This window comes from Crocuta crocuta, unplaced genomic scaffold, assembly GCF_008692635.1.
Source record: "Crocuta crocuta isolate KB4526 unplaced genomic scaffold, BGI_CrCroc_1.0 scaffold207, whole genome shotgun sequence".
Lineage (NCBI taxonomy): Eukaryota > Metazoa > Chordata > Mammalia > Carnivora > Hyaenidae > Crocuta > Crocuta crocuta.
The window spans coordinates 2266413-2283443 of NW_027531996.1; the positions used below are offsets into that span (position 1 = coordinate 2266413).

The 17031-nt window shown below is 34.8% G+C and overlaps 1 protein-coding gene across 1 annotated transcript in view; it reads left to right on the plus strand.

Moving 5' to 3' along the window:
• The window catches only part of ASPM (assembly factor for spindle microtubules), a 52647-nt gene extending 40392 nt beyond the window's left edge, over positions 1 to 12255 (plus strand). Inside the window, 9 exon segments of the mRNA XM_077775106.1 lie at positions 156 to 252; positions 1347 to 1556; positions 2573 to 2722; positions 3610 to 3801; positions 4258 to 4450; positions 4599 to 4753; positions 6209 to 6385; positions 7803 to 7972; positions 12084 to 12255. Of these exon segments, the coding sequence (XP_077631232.1) occupies positions 156 to 252; positions 1347 to 1556; positions 2573 to 2722; positions 3610 to 3801; positions 4258 to 4450; positions 4599 to 4753; positions 6209 to 6385; positions 7803 to 7972; positions 12084 to 12186 (1447 nt within the window). The 3' untranslated portion in view covers positions 12187 to 12255.
• The last annotated feature ends 4776 nt before the right edge of the window (positions 12256 to 17031 follow it).

Below are 17031 nucleotides of genomic sequence, written 5' to 3' on the forward strand. Positions count from 1 at the left end.
ATGTTGGTGGGGGGGGGTGGGGGGTGTGTGTGTGTGGGTGTAGGTGTGTGTGTATAATTCTTATATCTAGAACTTAAGTATAAATTATTCTTTTCTACTTTCTTTTATTCTTTCAGTAAAGAAATTTTAATTGCTTTCCAATAACTACTTTTTAGGTTTTTGAATATGAGAGCATCAACAATTATTATTCAGAGAAAATGGAGAGCCACGCTTTCTGGAAGAATAGCTCATGAGCACTTCTTAATGATAAAAGTAGGTGCAGCTCCAAAAAACAGCTCATTTGCAAAGAACTATTTTAGGAAAGAAAACAAAATGAATTATTTTTTTGTTATACATTTATTTTAAACATGCCATTGCAGTCAATTAAAAATTATATTAGCTCATAAAAATACTTTTTATGAATATGTTCATTTGTATATTTATATTTACAAAATATTCTGAAACCCAAGTTTGAAATAAATTTTAGAGTAAATAAGAGAGTCATAAGAGATATAGCACATTTTGCTTACTATAAGTCAAACACTTAATAAAAATTCTTTAAGCTACAATTGGTGATCTATCCAAACTATTTAACATCAAGGTTTTAGCATAGCTGCAGTACCTACAGTTTTTTACTAAAGAAAGCAAAATTAAAATTTTATTTGTAAATTTTAATATTCATGTAATATTGACTATTATATAGCTGTTATTATTAGGCCTACTAGTGTATATTTACTAATTTGATCCTCATAATAACCCTCTGACATAGTATTAGTATACTTATTTTACAAATGAGGAAACTGAGGTCTAGAGAGGGAAAGTGACTTGCCCAAGGTTGTCCAGCTCGTTGGTGGGGAATCTTTTTGTAAAACAAAGGTAGTCCCCGTTTTAATTTATATGCTTCTTCAGGTTTCTTAGAATTGGTTGTCAAGATGTTATATAATAAAGGAGTCTAAGATGTGCTGGTTCTGAGATGTAGTCTGTGGTTCTTAGAGCAACAGACAGCTTCCCTGATAGTTGTTTATAATGCCCATTCTGCTCTCTATATTGCTCGCACTTTTATTAAATGTTATTTGTCCTTCGGTAATATTAGTCCTTTTCTCCCTCACAATGAGAAGTATCAAGAAGATGAGAGGGAAAGAGCGCCAGATATCTATTGACCTTGGTTTGCACCTTCTTAAAAACTTAATTTTTAGCTGTAGAAATTACATACAGTCACCTTATATATGAAATATGACATTCCTAAGCGAAAAATGTAAAAAAATCATAATTACACCGTCTCATTTTTCAGTGAGAAATTCGGAAACCTCCAGTGGGTTGAAATTATACTCCTTTCCATTAAGTCACTCGCAAATTTTTCCTTGTAGAGACATCGAGCTGCTTGTTTGATTCAAGCAAATTTTAGAAGCTATAAAGGAAGGCAAGCCTTTCTTCGGCAGAAGTCTGCCGCTTTGACCATACAGAGATACGTACGAGCCAGGAAGGCTGGGAAGTGTGAACGGGTAAAATATGTTGAATTAAAACAATGTACAGTTGTTCTACAAGCACTGGTGCGCGGTTGGCTAGTGAGAAAAAGAGTAAGTATTTTTAAGTAGAATATCTCAGTCTTAAGAAATGAAAGTATTTGGTGTCAAACTGTGTTAAGAAATTGTATTGTTTTGGAGAAGACTTTCAAAATGAATACAGCCATAACTTGAATTTATTCAGCTCCTGCAGAGACCTGTAACAAGATCATTGGTTGCTGTAGATTTTTAGTCTACAAGCCCAGTTCTCATAGATGCTCACGAAAAATGCAAACTAAATTTTCCCTTGCAATGAATCTTGTAATGAATCTTAACAAAGGAACTGAAAGGATGAGGGAAGAGCTCCAAATGTGAAGGAGGTTGTTATTCAGGTAGCCTTTTGCTATCGCCCAGCAGCTCTGAGGTGTTGTTAGTGTACCTGTGATAACTGCCACATCTTCAGCGAGAGAGAATCCCTCCCCAGGAGTTCACGACGTTTTTGGCATCAGTGTGTGAAGCACAGGCAGAGACAAAATAATTAAATTTGAAGTTAAAAAGGAGAAATCTTTTATATTGGGGTCATTAAATATAAATTGCAAGTCTAACGGCCACTATAGAGCGGTTTTGCCACCAGAGTCTTGTGTAAGATTTGTGCGAGACTGTCTGATAACTGGAGAAATCAATTCATAGAATTTTGTCTGACTTACTATCACTGTGTCCCAACAGTTCTGCTTAGAATACTGTAATTTTTTGACTTTAGTATTCATAGACTTCTCATATTATAGTTACTACATTGAAAGCTTTAATTAGCTGTTATTGTGTAGTCCAGTTAAATTAAATGCTATTCTTCAGTAAAGTCCCCAAAATATATAATGTTGCTTTTAATACTCTGAGTTAGGAGTTACACATTTGGAAATATTGTATAGCAAAGGATTATAATCACTTTGAGCCACAATGCAAATAATTTTACTAATTAAAAGTTAATTTATCTTTGCTAATTTATATAATTTGGTATTGAGGATATATAAAAATAAGCATTGATCAATTGTCTTAAGAGTCAAATGTTTGGTTAATTTTTTATTTCTCTTTAGATTTCAGAGCAGAGAACCAAAATTAGGCTTCTTCACTTTACAGCAGCTGCATATTATCACCTGTCTGCTCTTAGAATTCAAAGAGCATATAAACTTCACATGGTTATGAAGAATGCTAAAAAGCAGGTTAATTCAGTCATCTGTATTCAGGTTAGCTTTTCCTTTGCAGTAAGATTATGTGGTATAATTTTTGTTATAAATTTTTTATTTTAATAAATAATTTCCAAATACCTTATGCTAAGATCATGTAATATTTAGCCTTTTGCTTTAGGATGACATATTTAGGATGGCTTAATGGGTTAGAAATCAGTTGATGCTTTATGGACAAGAATAAAGTTATGAATTATTTTCTGAAATAATTGTACTCATTTATACTTGCAGCAAAGTCTGAGGCTACCTGTTTTTCTACATTCTTGCCAACATAGCATTAAAAGACCCTGGGTTTTGCTGTTTTGATAAATGGCAAATTGTATCTCATTTTTGTTTTGGATTTCCTTTGATTGCAAGCAGTTCTAAAAATGTTTCACAGATTGATTATTCAAATTATTATCTGTGTATTGTGTGCTTTTTCTTAATGTATGTGTGTATGGATTTTTTGTTTTGTTTTGTTTTCATATACTCTGCCCATTTCTCTCTTGGATGTTCTTTTTTTTATGATTTATAGATTTTATCTATTCTGGGGTAAGAACTCTGTTTGTATACATTAACTTATACTTACATATAAAATATTGAGTGAGAAAACAAACTGCAGAAGGACACATAGAGCTTGATAGATTTATATAAATTATGAAATGATGACCATGTTTTACAGGGCTAAATTCACACCCTCCCCTGCCAGTAAGAGCTGAAGGATTTGTACCAGGTAGAATGGAAAAGTAATGCCACTGGGCAGGATTGACAGATATTTCCGTCTAATGTTCTATGTATTTCATTTATGTATGCACGTGTATGTATGCGCATAATATGTATACATATTATGTATGTTATTTATTTTAAAAACCTGAAGTAATAAAAAATATCTCTAATGTTTTAAACAGAGATGGTTTCGAACAAGATTACAGCAAAAGAGGTTTGCTCAGAAATCTGATAGCATCATAAAGAGTCAGCATAAACTTCAAGAATGTATGAGCCAGCAAAATAGAGCTGCATCAGTAATACAGAAAGCAGTACGCCATTTTCTCCTCCGTAAAAAACAGGAAAAATTTAATAATGGAATCACTAAGATTCAGGTAACTGAAAATATTACAATGTTAGTTCCAGTCTTCGGTTTATAATTCACCTACATGATATCTAACATTCTAAAAACAGTCACATACATTTTTAAAAGCTGAGGTTCACCAATAGAATAACTCATAAATATGACATCATTGCCAAGCCCTTTATTTTCAGACTTTCCTAGAGACCTTTATGATTAAGACATGAAAAAATACCTCAGCATTTTAAATAAATATCTTTGGTCAATGAGTGATGCTTCAGGTTATATACAGGAATATTACGTATTTTTTTCTTTCAGAAAAATTGGTTTTGCTATTTATTAGAACCTGAATTGAGGTTTTATTTGCAAAGTATCTGATTATATCATATAAATTTACTGAAATTATTTGTTTTGTAGAAATAGATATTAGATATAAGTTCAAAACATCATGGATTGTGATCTTAAAATCACTGTGTTTTGTCTCTTTAAGGCATTATGGAGAGGATACTCTTGGAGGAAGAAAAATGATGGTACAAAAATTAAAGCTATACGACTAAGTCTTCAACTTGTTAATAAGGAGATTCGAGAAGAAAACAAACTCTACAGAAGAACCGCACTTGCACTTCATTATCTTTTGACATATAAGCACCTTTCTGCTATTCTTGAGGCGCTAAAGCACCTAGGTTAGTTTGTTTTAACAATATCTTATATGAGGTTGGAAATGCATTTTTACCATTGAGTATATGCAAAGGGTGTTACAATACAATATTAGCTGAAACTTCATTTTGTTGCTGTGAATTTATCTCTTTTTCTTTTTCCCCCTCCTTTCAGAGGTGGTTACTAGATTGTCTCCACTTTGTTGTGAGAACATGGCCCAGAGTGGAGCAGTTTCTAAAATATTTGTTTTGATCCGAAGTTGCAATCGTAGTGTTCCTTGTATGGAAGTCATCAGATACGCCGTACAAGTCTTGCTTAATGTCGCTAAGGTAGTAACATTTTAATAATGTTCATTGGTCAAGAAATCTGACCCAGCAAATTAAGTTCATGCTTGCTCACCACTAGAATTTAGATCACCAAGTTAGAATTAATTTATGTGCAAAAGTCTTAGGTGGGCGAAATGTTTAATCCATTAACCTAATTGTACATAGAAACATGAATTTTTTATGATTTTATTTCTTCCATCTTTATGATGCTAATAACAATGATTACTGACATTTATTGAGTACTTACTATGCTACTGTTTTTCATGCATCGTTTAATTTAGTTCTTACAATAATTCTCTAAGGCAATTCCTATTATTCTTCTTATTTTATAGAGAAGGAATAATAACCCTTATAGAAATTAAGCCTCCTGCCTAAGCTCCTGTGTGTGAGAAGTGGTAGCGCTGACTTCAGAGCCATTTTTGTCAACATCTGGAACTGGTGTTCTTATTTTCTGCATTGTATCAAAACAGTAGAACTTCTTATAATCATGTCTGGCAAAACATGATTAAGATATTGCTGCAAGTTAGTTACCTGTATGTCATACTCTATATAGGTATTAGAATTTAAGTTTTTTGGCTTTGGATGGGTAGCAGATATTTGTAGTAAACTATAAATGTATGCAATCAAAAGTATTGAGATGACAAATTTATCTTCCCAGGCAACCTTCAGCTACAACTTAGAGCACTTTATCCAATATTTTCTTACTGAGAAGTAGTGGTTAAGAACACTTAACAGTGATGCCAATGTTCAAATCACAGCTCTGCAGCTTACTTTAGGTTACTTAGCCTCTCTGTGCTTCACGTTCTTTAACTGTTAAGTGGGTAAAGTAACAGTATCTACCTCATGATGTTATTGTGAGGATTGAGTCAATATATATACAGTGTGCTTCATACATAGAAGTGCCAAATAAATGTTAACTGCTAATATTTTTTTGTTGTTATCTTAGTATCCTTAACATTATTTGTTCCCAGGCAAATTTCAGTATGAATCTAGTGATACAATTAGATAATTGAGGCAGGGGAAATATCTCCTAAACTTACTAGTTTCAGATTTATTTTATTTTAAAGCAAGCTCACCTTCCTCTCAAAAAGCATGCAGTAGGGTAACTCCTTTATCAGTATTTTACCTTATGATTAACTATCACAGATAAGTTATCTTTTTCCTAAGAGGCTCTAACTAAAATTGTCTTATTTTTAAGTTTGCTTTTATTTACTTCAAGGTGTTCATGTTCAGAGATTCTAGATTTGATTCCCATTTTGTGGAGCTTTAGGTGAAGAGAAAAATTAAAATGCAGATATGCATATAAAATGGATCCAGAAATGATAGTAGTTTCGTAAAATCCCTTGCACTGGCTGTAGATAGTCCAAACAGTTGGCTTGGGCTATTCTTTCTGCTTGGGCTATTTCTAAGAGTATACGCGTTTATTGTAACTTTTGCTTTCATTCTGTTCTCTTCAAGTATGAGAAAACCACTGCAGCAGTTTACAATGTAGAAAATTGCATAGACACACTACTGGACCTTTTACAAATGTACCGAGAAAAGCCCGGTGACAAAGTTGCAGACAAGGGTGGGAGCATTTTTACAAAAACTTGCTGTTTGTTAGCTATTTTATTGAAGACAACAAATCGAGCCTCTGTAAGTATTAGTTATCTTTCTTTCAGGTTATCTGTCTAGGTTTTCAGGTCTAAGACTTACACTTTTCCTTCAGCATTATCGTAATTTTTAAATTAAGTTTATTTAGGGGCGCCTGGGTGGCTTAGTCAGTTAAGCGTCCAACTTTCGCTTGGGTCATGATCTCGCGGTTCGTGGGTTCGAGCCCCGCGTCGGGCTCTGTGCTGACTGCCAGCTCAGAGCCTGGAGCCTGTTTCAGTCTGTGACTCCCTCTCTCTCTAACCCTCCCCTGCTCACGCTGTCTCTCTCTCTCTCTACTAGAAATAAATAAAAAAATAAATAAATAAATAAATTAAGTTTATTTATTTATTTTGAGAGAGAAAGTAGGTTGGGGAGGGGCAGAGAGAGAGAATCCAAAGGAGGCCCTGCACCATCAGTGCAGAACCTGACATGGGGCTTGAACTCAAGAACTGTGAGATCATGACCTGAGCCAAAGTCAGATACTTAACTGACTGAGCCACCCAGGCACCCCAGTAATTACCAAATTTAAATAGGGTTTTGTATGTATATGTTCAAACCTGCCTTTTTTGTTGACATAGGAGGTGTTTCTAACATATTAAACTAAATTTCAAAAATAAAATTTATTATGGTTATAGAAGTAGCCATTTCCCATTTACTTGAGGACAGGGGCAAATTATCTTATACGGTAAAAAACCACATGTATGTGGCATCACAGCCTCCTGTTGTAACCATAAATACATTCCATGTGTTTCCATGGTGAGGCCTCTCTAGGTGTTACAGTCAGCAGAGAGTAGCCTGGAGGCTGTCTAGGATTCTGGCCTTCATCCTGAGAACAGAACAGCTGAAAGATTTTATGTAAGGGAGTTTGCTCCAGTTTGAGTTCTATATGACTTTGGCTACTGATTGAAGAATAGATTTGGGAAAGTGTGGATGTAGGGAGACCAATGTGGATGTAGGGAAAGCATTCAGGAAGGAGGGAAATACAGATACGTAGCTGTCTGGGTAAGAAGTTGTACTTGACCTAGGGTTGTATTAGTGACAGATAAGTGAATAACTTTGGAAACTTAGAAGAGAAAATTCACAGGACTTGGTAACTGCATATAACACATATATTGACTATAATATTTACCTTCTTATTCAGCATGGAGTTAAGTGAAATTTTTAAATATTTGGCTTTTTTTGTAATTATCTTACAAATTAGTTCATATATATACATATGCATATATACATATGTATATATGTATATATACATATATATATATATAAAACAAAGCAATCTAACTGCAAAACTTGGAAAGAATAGCTTTTGGTTTTGTTAAATGCTCCTAAGTTTACACTATAGTGGTTATTATGGTTGATTTTACTAGCATAGAAGAGATACAAAATTTTTATTAGTTTTAATATACATTTTCTTTTATAGGATGTTCGAAGTAGGTCCAAGGTTGTTGACCGTATTTATAGCCTCTACAAACTTACAGCTCGTAAACATAAAATGAATACTGAAAGAATACTTTATAACCAAAAGAAGAATTCTTCTATAAGTATTCCATTTATTCCTGAAACACCTGTAAGAACCAGAATAGTTTCAAGGTAAGCAATAGATGTGCTCTACAGTTTTGTGTCACCATTCATTCATTCTTTCATTCATTCAGTAAACATTTACTGAATATGTACTATACAGCAAGATACAGTGTTTGACAGTCAAGAAACAACATGTGAGTAAGAATAGAATCCTTAGTAAATCTAAAGTAGACAATCTCAGTAAATAATGAAGCAATAACACTGTGGCGTTGGTTATTTAATAGTCATTCAATAAATTCCTTGTATTAAATAGTTAAGTGCTAAGTCTGAAATTAGCTTTTTAAAAGCTTTGCCATATAGACTTTTTCTCTGGCACATAGGACAAACTATACTGCTTGAAAGCTACCAAAAATCCCTCTTGACCAAAATATCAACTTCCAACGCCTCCCATAATCATCCTGGTACTTGAAATTTCTCCTTCCAGAGAAGTTCTTTATGAGACCTTGTATGAATTTCCTAGAGTTGCTGTAACAAATAACCAGAAACTCAGTTATTTATTCTCTGACAGTTCTTGAAACCAGAAGTTCAAAATCAGGGTGTCAGCAAGGCCTCACTTTCTCTGAGGGCTCTGTGGCAGAATCCTTCCTTGACTCTTGCAGCTTCTCTAACTAGGTGTTCTTTGCTTGTTGCCATGTAACTTCATTCTCTGCCTGTGTCTTCACATGGGCCTCTCCTCCTTCTCCCTCCTCTGTGTCTCTTAAAAGGGCATATTGGACTTAGGGCCAGTTCCAACAATACAGGATGATCTTATCCTAAGATCCTTTGGTTACATATTATCTACAGAGACCCCTTTTCAGAATAAGGTAACATTTATAGACACTAAGGATTTGGAGGTGGATTTTTTTTCTTTAAAAAATTTTTTTAACATTTATTTATTTTTGAGAGACAGAGTGTGAGTAGGGGAGGGGCAGAGAGAGAGGAAAACACAGAATGCAAAGCAATCTCCAGGCTCTGAGCCCAGAGCCCGATGCGGGGCTCAAACCCACAAACTATGAGATCATGACCTGAGCTGAAGTCGGACACTTAACCCACTGAGCCACCCAGGCGCCCCTGCATGTGGATTTTTGGTGGGGCGGCCATCATTTAGCCAATAGCTGATCTGTAGAAATAATAGTAGTTTAACTAGTTTAAGACATGTAACTTTAAATGGGTATTACCTTACCCGGCTAACTAGGTAGACACCTCCATCAGTGCAGAGAGTAAGAAGGGTATGGAGCTGAACCCTGTGTTTAAGACGCTAGACTTGTGATTATTGTACAGCATGGAGCTACATAGCTCAGGAGAATGACAGTAAATAAACAAATTAAGTAACAACAATTATGGTCACTGTTAGGATAGAGGACCTGCTAAAATAGCATGACTGGGAAATTGTCTCTGGGATATAATTATAAGAAGTAAAAGTAAGAAAGGACAGAAGATAGAGTGGGAAGGGTCGTTGAATCATGGGTTTTGTTTTGGGTAAGCCTGGAGTGTCTATGACAAATTAGAGGAAAGGAAAAACAAGCCATTAGGAACTCAGGTCTGTGATTCTGGGCAGAAGAATCAGTCTAGTGATTTAAATTAGGTAATTATTAGATTCAGGAATCATTAAGTAGCATTCGAGGCCATCGTAATGACAGTGGTCACCTCAAGGGAAGAGAATACCTAGAAAAGAAAGTCCCAAACTGAACCTCAGGGTAACCCCAGTCTCTCCAAAACTCAGAGAAGAGAAAGAACTGGCCAACAGCTCTGGACAGGAATTGTTGATTGGATAGATGCTGTCCCAGGGAGACGGCCACATCAGCTGTGCAGCATGCTGCTAAGAGGCTGTTAGATGAGGTGTGAAACGTGCCCCTTGGACTCAACAAGATGGAAGCCAGTGGTGAGGCAGTGACACAGAGTAAGGAGGGCTGGAAACAAGTGCAGAACATCAGATGAAAAATTCATGAGTCTATGATGAAACTAAAGAAAAAACTCTTTGCGTATCCTTGAAGGATGCTAGAGAAACCGCTTACGATGTTTACTATGAGTAAAAGGAATGAGTCAAGTCTTTCCCATTTTTCTTTTTCCTTCTTTTAAAATGTTTTAAAATGTTTATTCTTAAGAGAGAGAGACAGAAACAGAGCCTGAATGTGGGAGGGACAGAGAGAGAGGGAGACACAGAATCCAATGCAGGCTCCAGGCTCTGAGCTGTCAGCACAGAGCCCAACGCAGAGCTTGAACCCATGAACTGTGAGATCATGACCTGAGCCTTAGTCGAGTGCTTAACCGACTGAGCCACCCAGGTGCCCCTTTCCCATTTTTCTTATACGTACTGTGTATGAACTAAATTAACTCATGATGTTTAATTTCCTTCCTTCCTCCCTCCCCGCCAGGCATAAATCCTACAGTGTCTACAATTCACTATTTTTTGACCTCAGTTACATAGCTGTTAGCTTCATAATTACTCATAATTATAAGCTATGTTATAGTTGCAAATTGGAATTATGCTTGCATATTTTACATTATAACATAAAAATTGCACTTGCTTGAAACTTACTGATGAGGATCATTTCTACATATGATTTCTACTTAAGGAATTGGTAAATTTTAATACTAATTATGTTTTTAAAACTATAATTAACATGAATGAGTAGCTAGCTTCCCCTTTTTTTTGTCAGTATAGTCACTTTTTTAGGGAACATTTACCAGCAATGTATACATGCACCCTTTATATATGTATTTAATCAATGAGTTTTGACGAACGTGTATAGTTGTGAAACCACTACCAACTAAGATAAAATATTTCCATCACACCAATTACCTTGTGCCCCTTTGCAATCAGTTGTCTCCTTTTAACCCCTAGATTCAGGCAACTACTGATCTTATTTCAGTATTTTTAGTTTTGCCTTTTTTACATGGTTACACAAATGGAATCATACAGCACATAGCTCTTTGTGACTGGATTCTTTTTTTGGCTTACTGTTTTTGAGGTTTATTTATATTGATGCATGAATTAAAATTTCATTCCCTTTTATCACAGAGTACTATTCCATTGTATGGCTATACCACACTTTGACCACTTACCAATTGATAGATATTTGGATTTTTTAACAGGAAAGAATAGTTGGAAATGTACATCATAGGAGGGATTTATGTGAGAAAGATGTATGAGCGCTCATCTGATGGATGCTGGTTTCTTAATGAAGTATGAGATTATAAACATTAGCTCAAAAGCAAACTAAGGAGGGTATGGAAGGGACATTTGAAAAGAAGAATGGAGTAAAATGGTTATGTTGGAGAAAGAGGAAGCATACTAGACAATTTCAAGCACCCATTTAGATTTGTAATTATTGACATAAAATCAGTCAGCCTGCTTCTGCAATTTTTCTTTTCTTCCTGTTCAGCTATACAGGAGTGGAGAGGGCAGATATTTGGATTCAATTTGGAATCCAAATGGAACTTTCCATTTGAATCTACTGGAGAAACAATAGCGTTAATGAAATTTGTTAAGGGGGTTATATTGATGGACCTGAGCTAGACAAGGAGGAAAGTGAGATCAGCATTCTGTTGATGGATGATGGGTACCTGTTGAGGTCAGTGAATTACAGAACTTAGTAGGGTAGAAGAATATGTGCACTAGACGTATTATCCAATGACATGGATAGATCAGAAGTGGTGGTGGGACAATGGCAGTCTCAGATTGAGATGTCCGTGGTGGGGTACTTTCTGGTGATGATGAAGGCTATCACGTGATCATGTAGAAAGGGTGATCATGTTGACGTCGAACAGAAAGGAAGAGGGCAAAGACTGACAGATGAGATTGTTGGCTTTTGGGCTGCATAGATATTAATGTTACTGAGAATGGTGGCAAGAGTTGAAAAAAGACCAAGAACCAAGTTTACAAAGAACAAAACACTGGAGGTTGACAGATGACCCAGAGAAGTGGTGCCCTAAACAGCATAAGCTTCAAAGGAGGAAGAATGACAAGATAAAGCCTGAAAATAGGAAACAGAAATAATATGAAGCCCTCTCACCTGTTTGAGAGGGTTATAAGGGAAGTGATGTCCTCAGGAGTAGTCACATCTTAGTTAAGACAAAACAGTTGAGGTAACTCTTTGAAGAGAACTTTGTTAATGCAAGATTTTTCTTATTTTCATAGACTTAAACCAGATTGGGTTTTGAGAAGAGATAACATGGAAGAAATCACAAATTCCCTACAAGCTATTCAAATGGTGATGGACACGCTTGGCATTCCTTACTAGTAAATATAAACATTTTCAGTATGTACAGTAAAAAGAACTATTAAAGCTAATCATGAATGTGTAAAGTGTTTTGGCTTTCTTTTGTACAACTTCTAAAATCTAATTTTGTATTAAAATAAATATGTATATACATAACAATAACTAAACTGTTGTTTCTTTTATTATTTTGTGGCTTTATGATTGTAAGAAACCACTATCTCATGAAATGATTATAATACTGTTATTCATGTCTGTTATCTTAAAATATTATATTAGTCTGAATATAATCATATTCCAGAAGGGAAAAGAATAGCTTTATTACTCTCACTTTATAGATTAATTGAAGCATTTTTCTAAAACAAGTTTTGAAAAGATGAGATTCTTTCAACACACTTAGAAGTGACAAGGGGATAAAATAACCTCACAAATGCCCTAGACAGCATCCCCATTTGTATCCTTAACTGACTGGACCATCCAGACAGGCCAGTGAGCTCCTTTAGAGAAATTAAACTCCACCTGCTCCTTTATTACTAAAAACCCTTAACTTTGAACCGATTGGAGTTATAATTTGACCTGGAAAGAGCACAGTGTTGATTATAAGAGAAACTTGTCACCTAGTCATGTACACTGACCTGATAATGATTAGGTGTTAAAACCCAACTTGTTATTTTCAACAGTTTTGGTCACTATTACCAATACCAACCCAGTGTGGTTTCAGGGCAATAAAAGCCTAACTCCAGTGGCTGTTTGAAATCTGATAGTATCCCAAAACTATCATAAGCCATAAAAGTTTTTATTTTTAAATGAATCAGTAGTAGCTAAAAATGCAGAGACTCCTTAACTACTTAGTTTTCTAATTTGTTAGAATAAGGATTAAGCCTAATTAATTTGAAACTGGCTGAGATTTGGTTAGGATAGCTCTGAAGACCATTGTGGTATATCAAAGAATATTTTGAAGTTAACTCTAGAATTTGTGGTATTTCTTTGCCATTGTTTTTCTTCCAGTAAAGTGTTCTAGGAATTCTTAATATTTTTCAAACATGATTTTTTTGATTTTCCCAAATGCTTTGTTTTTTTCCCTTCATTTAAAAGAATTGTAGTATAAGAAACCTATTTACCTTAGTAAATGATACTGCTAGGATATAATGTTTATTGGTATTAATTTCCATTTTAACCAAAAAGTATTTGCATCAGAAATATTTCTATGAAGTTATACATGTAAGATGACTTCCACATGTTAAAAAATTTCCTATTGTTGGAATTCAGACTAATTTTTAAAAATTTTATATAATATCCTATATTTACATGAAGAACATTCTTCCCAAATTTATATGGGAAGCATCCTACTTCCACTCAGGTCATGATCTCACAGTTCATGAGTTCAAGCCCCAAGTTGAGCTCTGTGCTGACAGCTCAGAGCCCGGAGCCTGCTTCGGATTCTCCCTCTCTCTCTGTTCCTACTGTGCTCATGCTCTGTCTCTGTCTCAAAATTAAATAAACATTAAAAAAAATTTTTCTTAAGCTAAAAGGCTTGTGTATCTGTGTTGTACGTCTGTATGTATATATTGGTGGTTGGAAGGACTGGTTGAGAAGTAATTAAACCTTTTTACTTTAGAAGTAGCTATTTTCTACAGAGATATTACATTAATTAAATAGGGAAAATAAATGTATTCACTGCATTCTAATTTAATTTTACATGAGTTTTTTAATGGTGAAGTTACGTGAATTTCGAATTAACCTTCTTATCTGTAATTAACAAAAATGTCCAGTAGATGTCATTACAATCATACAGTGTCATTTTTAATTTAGTTTCAAATGATAAATAAATATATAGTTACATAGCTGTGATTTTTTGCAAATAAAATCCATTCTTTTAGATCCTTGGAAATTTTACCTATATGTCCCTAACAGAGTTTGTTATTCCTACTGTATTTGATTTCATGCATGAGAGGAATAAATTCACAGTATGTATTCTGTATTCAGAATTGTTGAATTTTTCTCAATAGGTAGGTGATTTTTCCCCACAGTTACTATCTTTATAGCTTCTAATTTTTGCTTAGTAATGAAAGCCTAGTACAATTAAAAATCTTTACTGATTAACAAAATACTATTTTTTTTGGATTACTTATTGCTTTTAGCTAAATATTGCTAATAGTTTTGCTTGTTTTATTTTTTTAAGTAAACTCTACTCTCAACATGATTAGGGGGGCTTGAACTCATGGACCCAAGTTCAAGAGTGATATGCTCTACTGACTGAGCCAGCCAAGTGTCCATCTACTAAGCTTGCTTTTTAATTTGTATATTGTTCAAATAGTCATTGATTCTTGGTGTAAAGAAAGAGTGATAATCTAATATCTTTCTGTTTTCAACAAAGAGGGAGAAACTTTTTTCCAGTAAAAAAAACTTTGCTTATAACTTCTTTATCAGAATTTAAAATAATGGAGAGAAATATTTATTTACAGTTTATATTTGAGAGCATATGTGTTTGTGTGTATAAAAATTTCCAGCCCATGTACAGCAAGAAGGAAATATTCTAAAAACTTAATTATTTCAAGAAATGTTTATGGAGGGTCACTTAAAGTAGCTTCTGAAGCTTGTATGAATTAAGGGCCTTTTTACCTAAAAAAATTATAGATACCTATTTCAGAAAGAGGTCTTAGAGAATAGTTTTAGTCTATGAATAATATTGCATTATTACTGCAGATAACTTTTTTATTTGTAATAGTGGTTTTTTTAATTATGATCTAAATGAGAAAAAAGGAAATTTGATCTTAACTTTGCTCTTGCTTTGCCAAACCATCATTAAGTTTCATACCTGCCAAACATTGTTGGAATATTGAACATAAATTCTTCTTGCTGTCAGTCTTTGCGATGGATCTTTATCAAGGTAAGTTAAAAGAGTAGTCCAATAACATATTTACTTCACAGTGTTACTGACAAGGGGTTCACAGTGTTGCCCAGTGTCTTCCTTCTATTCTTACTTCCTCTTTGAGGCTATCTAAATTCCAGGGACTCCTAATGGCTCATTCTGTTAAGTGTCCAACTCTTGATTTCAGCTCAGGTCATGATCTCATGGTTCATGAGTTCAAGTCCTGCGTGGCTCTGCAAGGAGAGAGCAGAGCCTGCTTGGGATTCTCTCCTTCCCTCTCTCTGTTCCACCCCTGCTTGCTATCTCTCTCTCTCTCTCTCCGTCTCTCTCTCTCTCTCTGTTTCTCTCTCAAAAACAAGCATTTAAAAATAAATAAATAAATTCCACTGCCGTTTTCCTAGAAGAACTTTCCATTACATTTGTGTTCATATTTGCTCTATAGTAAGTGCTGACTTACTGGTAGATTGCAGCAACCTACTTCCCATCATTCCCAGGCAGCTTTCTCAGAGATGGCATCTTGATTCATAGCCTCACTGTCAACATGCAGATATTTGCTCTTTAACTACCTCCATATTATGCAATTCAGGTAACTTTTAATTCAGGTTACCTGAAAGCCAATCAAGGAAATTTAGACCACAAATGGTGAGCCAAAAAGGTGACTCCAGGCAGATATTCAAATCACTGAGAGTATTGCATCACATCTCTAGTTTACACAAATGGACACTAGACAGAGTCCTAAATCAGCTTGAGTCCAATTTTCCCTCTCTGGGAAAAGAGTCAAGTGGCTTCTAGCATTAGCCATTAGCACCAGTGCTGAGAGACACAGCTAAGAGTATTATTTTCAGATAAAGCCCTGTTATTTACCAGATCTCCTGTTTCTTTTATTGCATATTGTTTAATCCATATCTTCCTGCCCTGACTCAGTTTTACTAATTACTGCTAAAGCAAACAGTAACAGCAGTCTTACCATGGTCTACCCTTTGCCATATTCCCATAGAGATGTGTTAGATTTGACAGATAAAGAATTATAGGACTGTCCTTGCTGCTCAGTAATGGGACAGCATATACCCCTAATTTAGCCACATAAGGTTGTGATGGCTCTGACATTCCCCTAGGAGCATATACTATCAAAATTAATGGTCTGATTATTGTGTCTTGTGCACTTATATTGTGCTCCAGTAGTACACAGCAGTACCGGGCCAGTCTTGAGGCAACTGGGTCAGTCAGAAGAAAGTTTTGTGAGGAGCAAAAATCAAAGAGTGGTGTAACTCCATCCATTACTTTTCATTCTCATTTTCACCTACTGGTCATAGATGCCTTTCCAGTGGAGTCTCCTCTTTGCTCTTTATATCATATTGAATGTGTGAACAAGTTCACTTAATTGACTTAGGCAGCCTTTCAAATCTTTTCCCCTCTTGGTTTATTTGTCCATTACAATTTTCAATGAGACCACTGCTCTGAGAGTGTGAGGCAATGTAATGGGTCTACCCAATGTTTCTTTACATATTTATACATCGGTAACATCCCCAGGAATACTCGTTATGGTCAAACATAATTTTAAAATTTCTGTATATATGAGTAGTGTTATATCTTTGTGTTTTCATTTATATTTCTCTAATACTAATGATGTTGAGCATCTTTTCATGTGTTCTTTTCCCATCCATACGTCTGAGGACAAGCCTGTTCAAGTCTGTCAACTTTTAAACACTGGGTTATTTTCTTAGTAAGTTTTGAGAATTCTTAAAGTATTCTGGATACTGATAAAGTATCCTTTATCAGATAAATGACTTGCAAATATTTTCTCCTTGTCTATTACTTGTCTTTTCAGTCTCATAACGGTGCCTTCTGAAAAGCAGAACTTATTTGATGAAAACTAATTTACCAATTTTGTTTCTTTTATTCATTATACTTACGGTGTTGCATCTAAAAACCCATTACTTAACCTAAGGTTACAAAGATTTTCTATTGTGCTTTTCTTTTAGAAATTGTGTCATTTT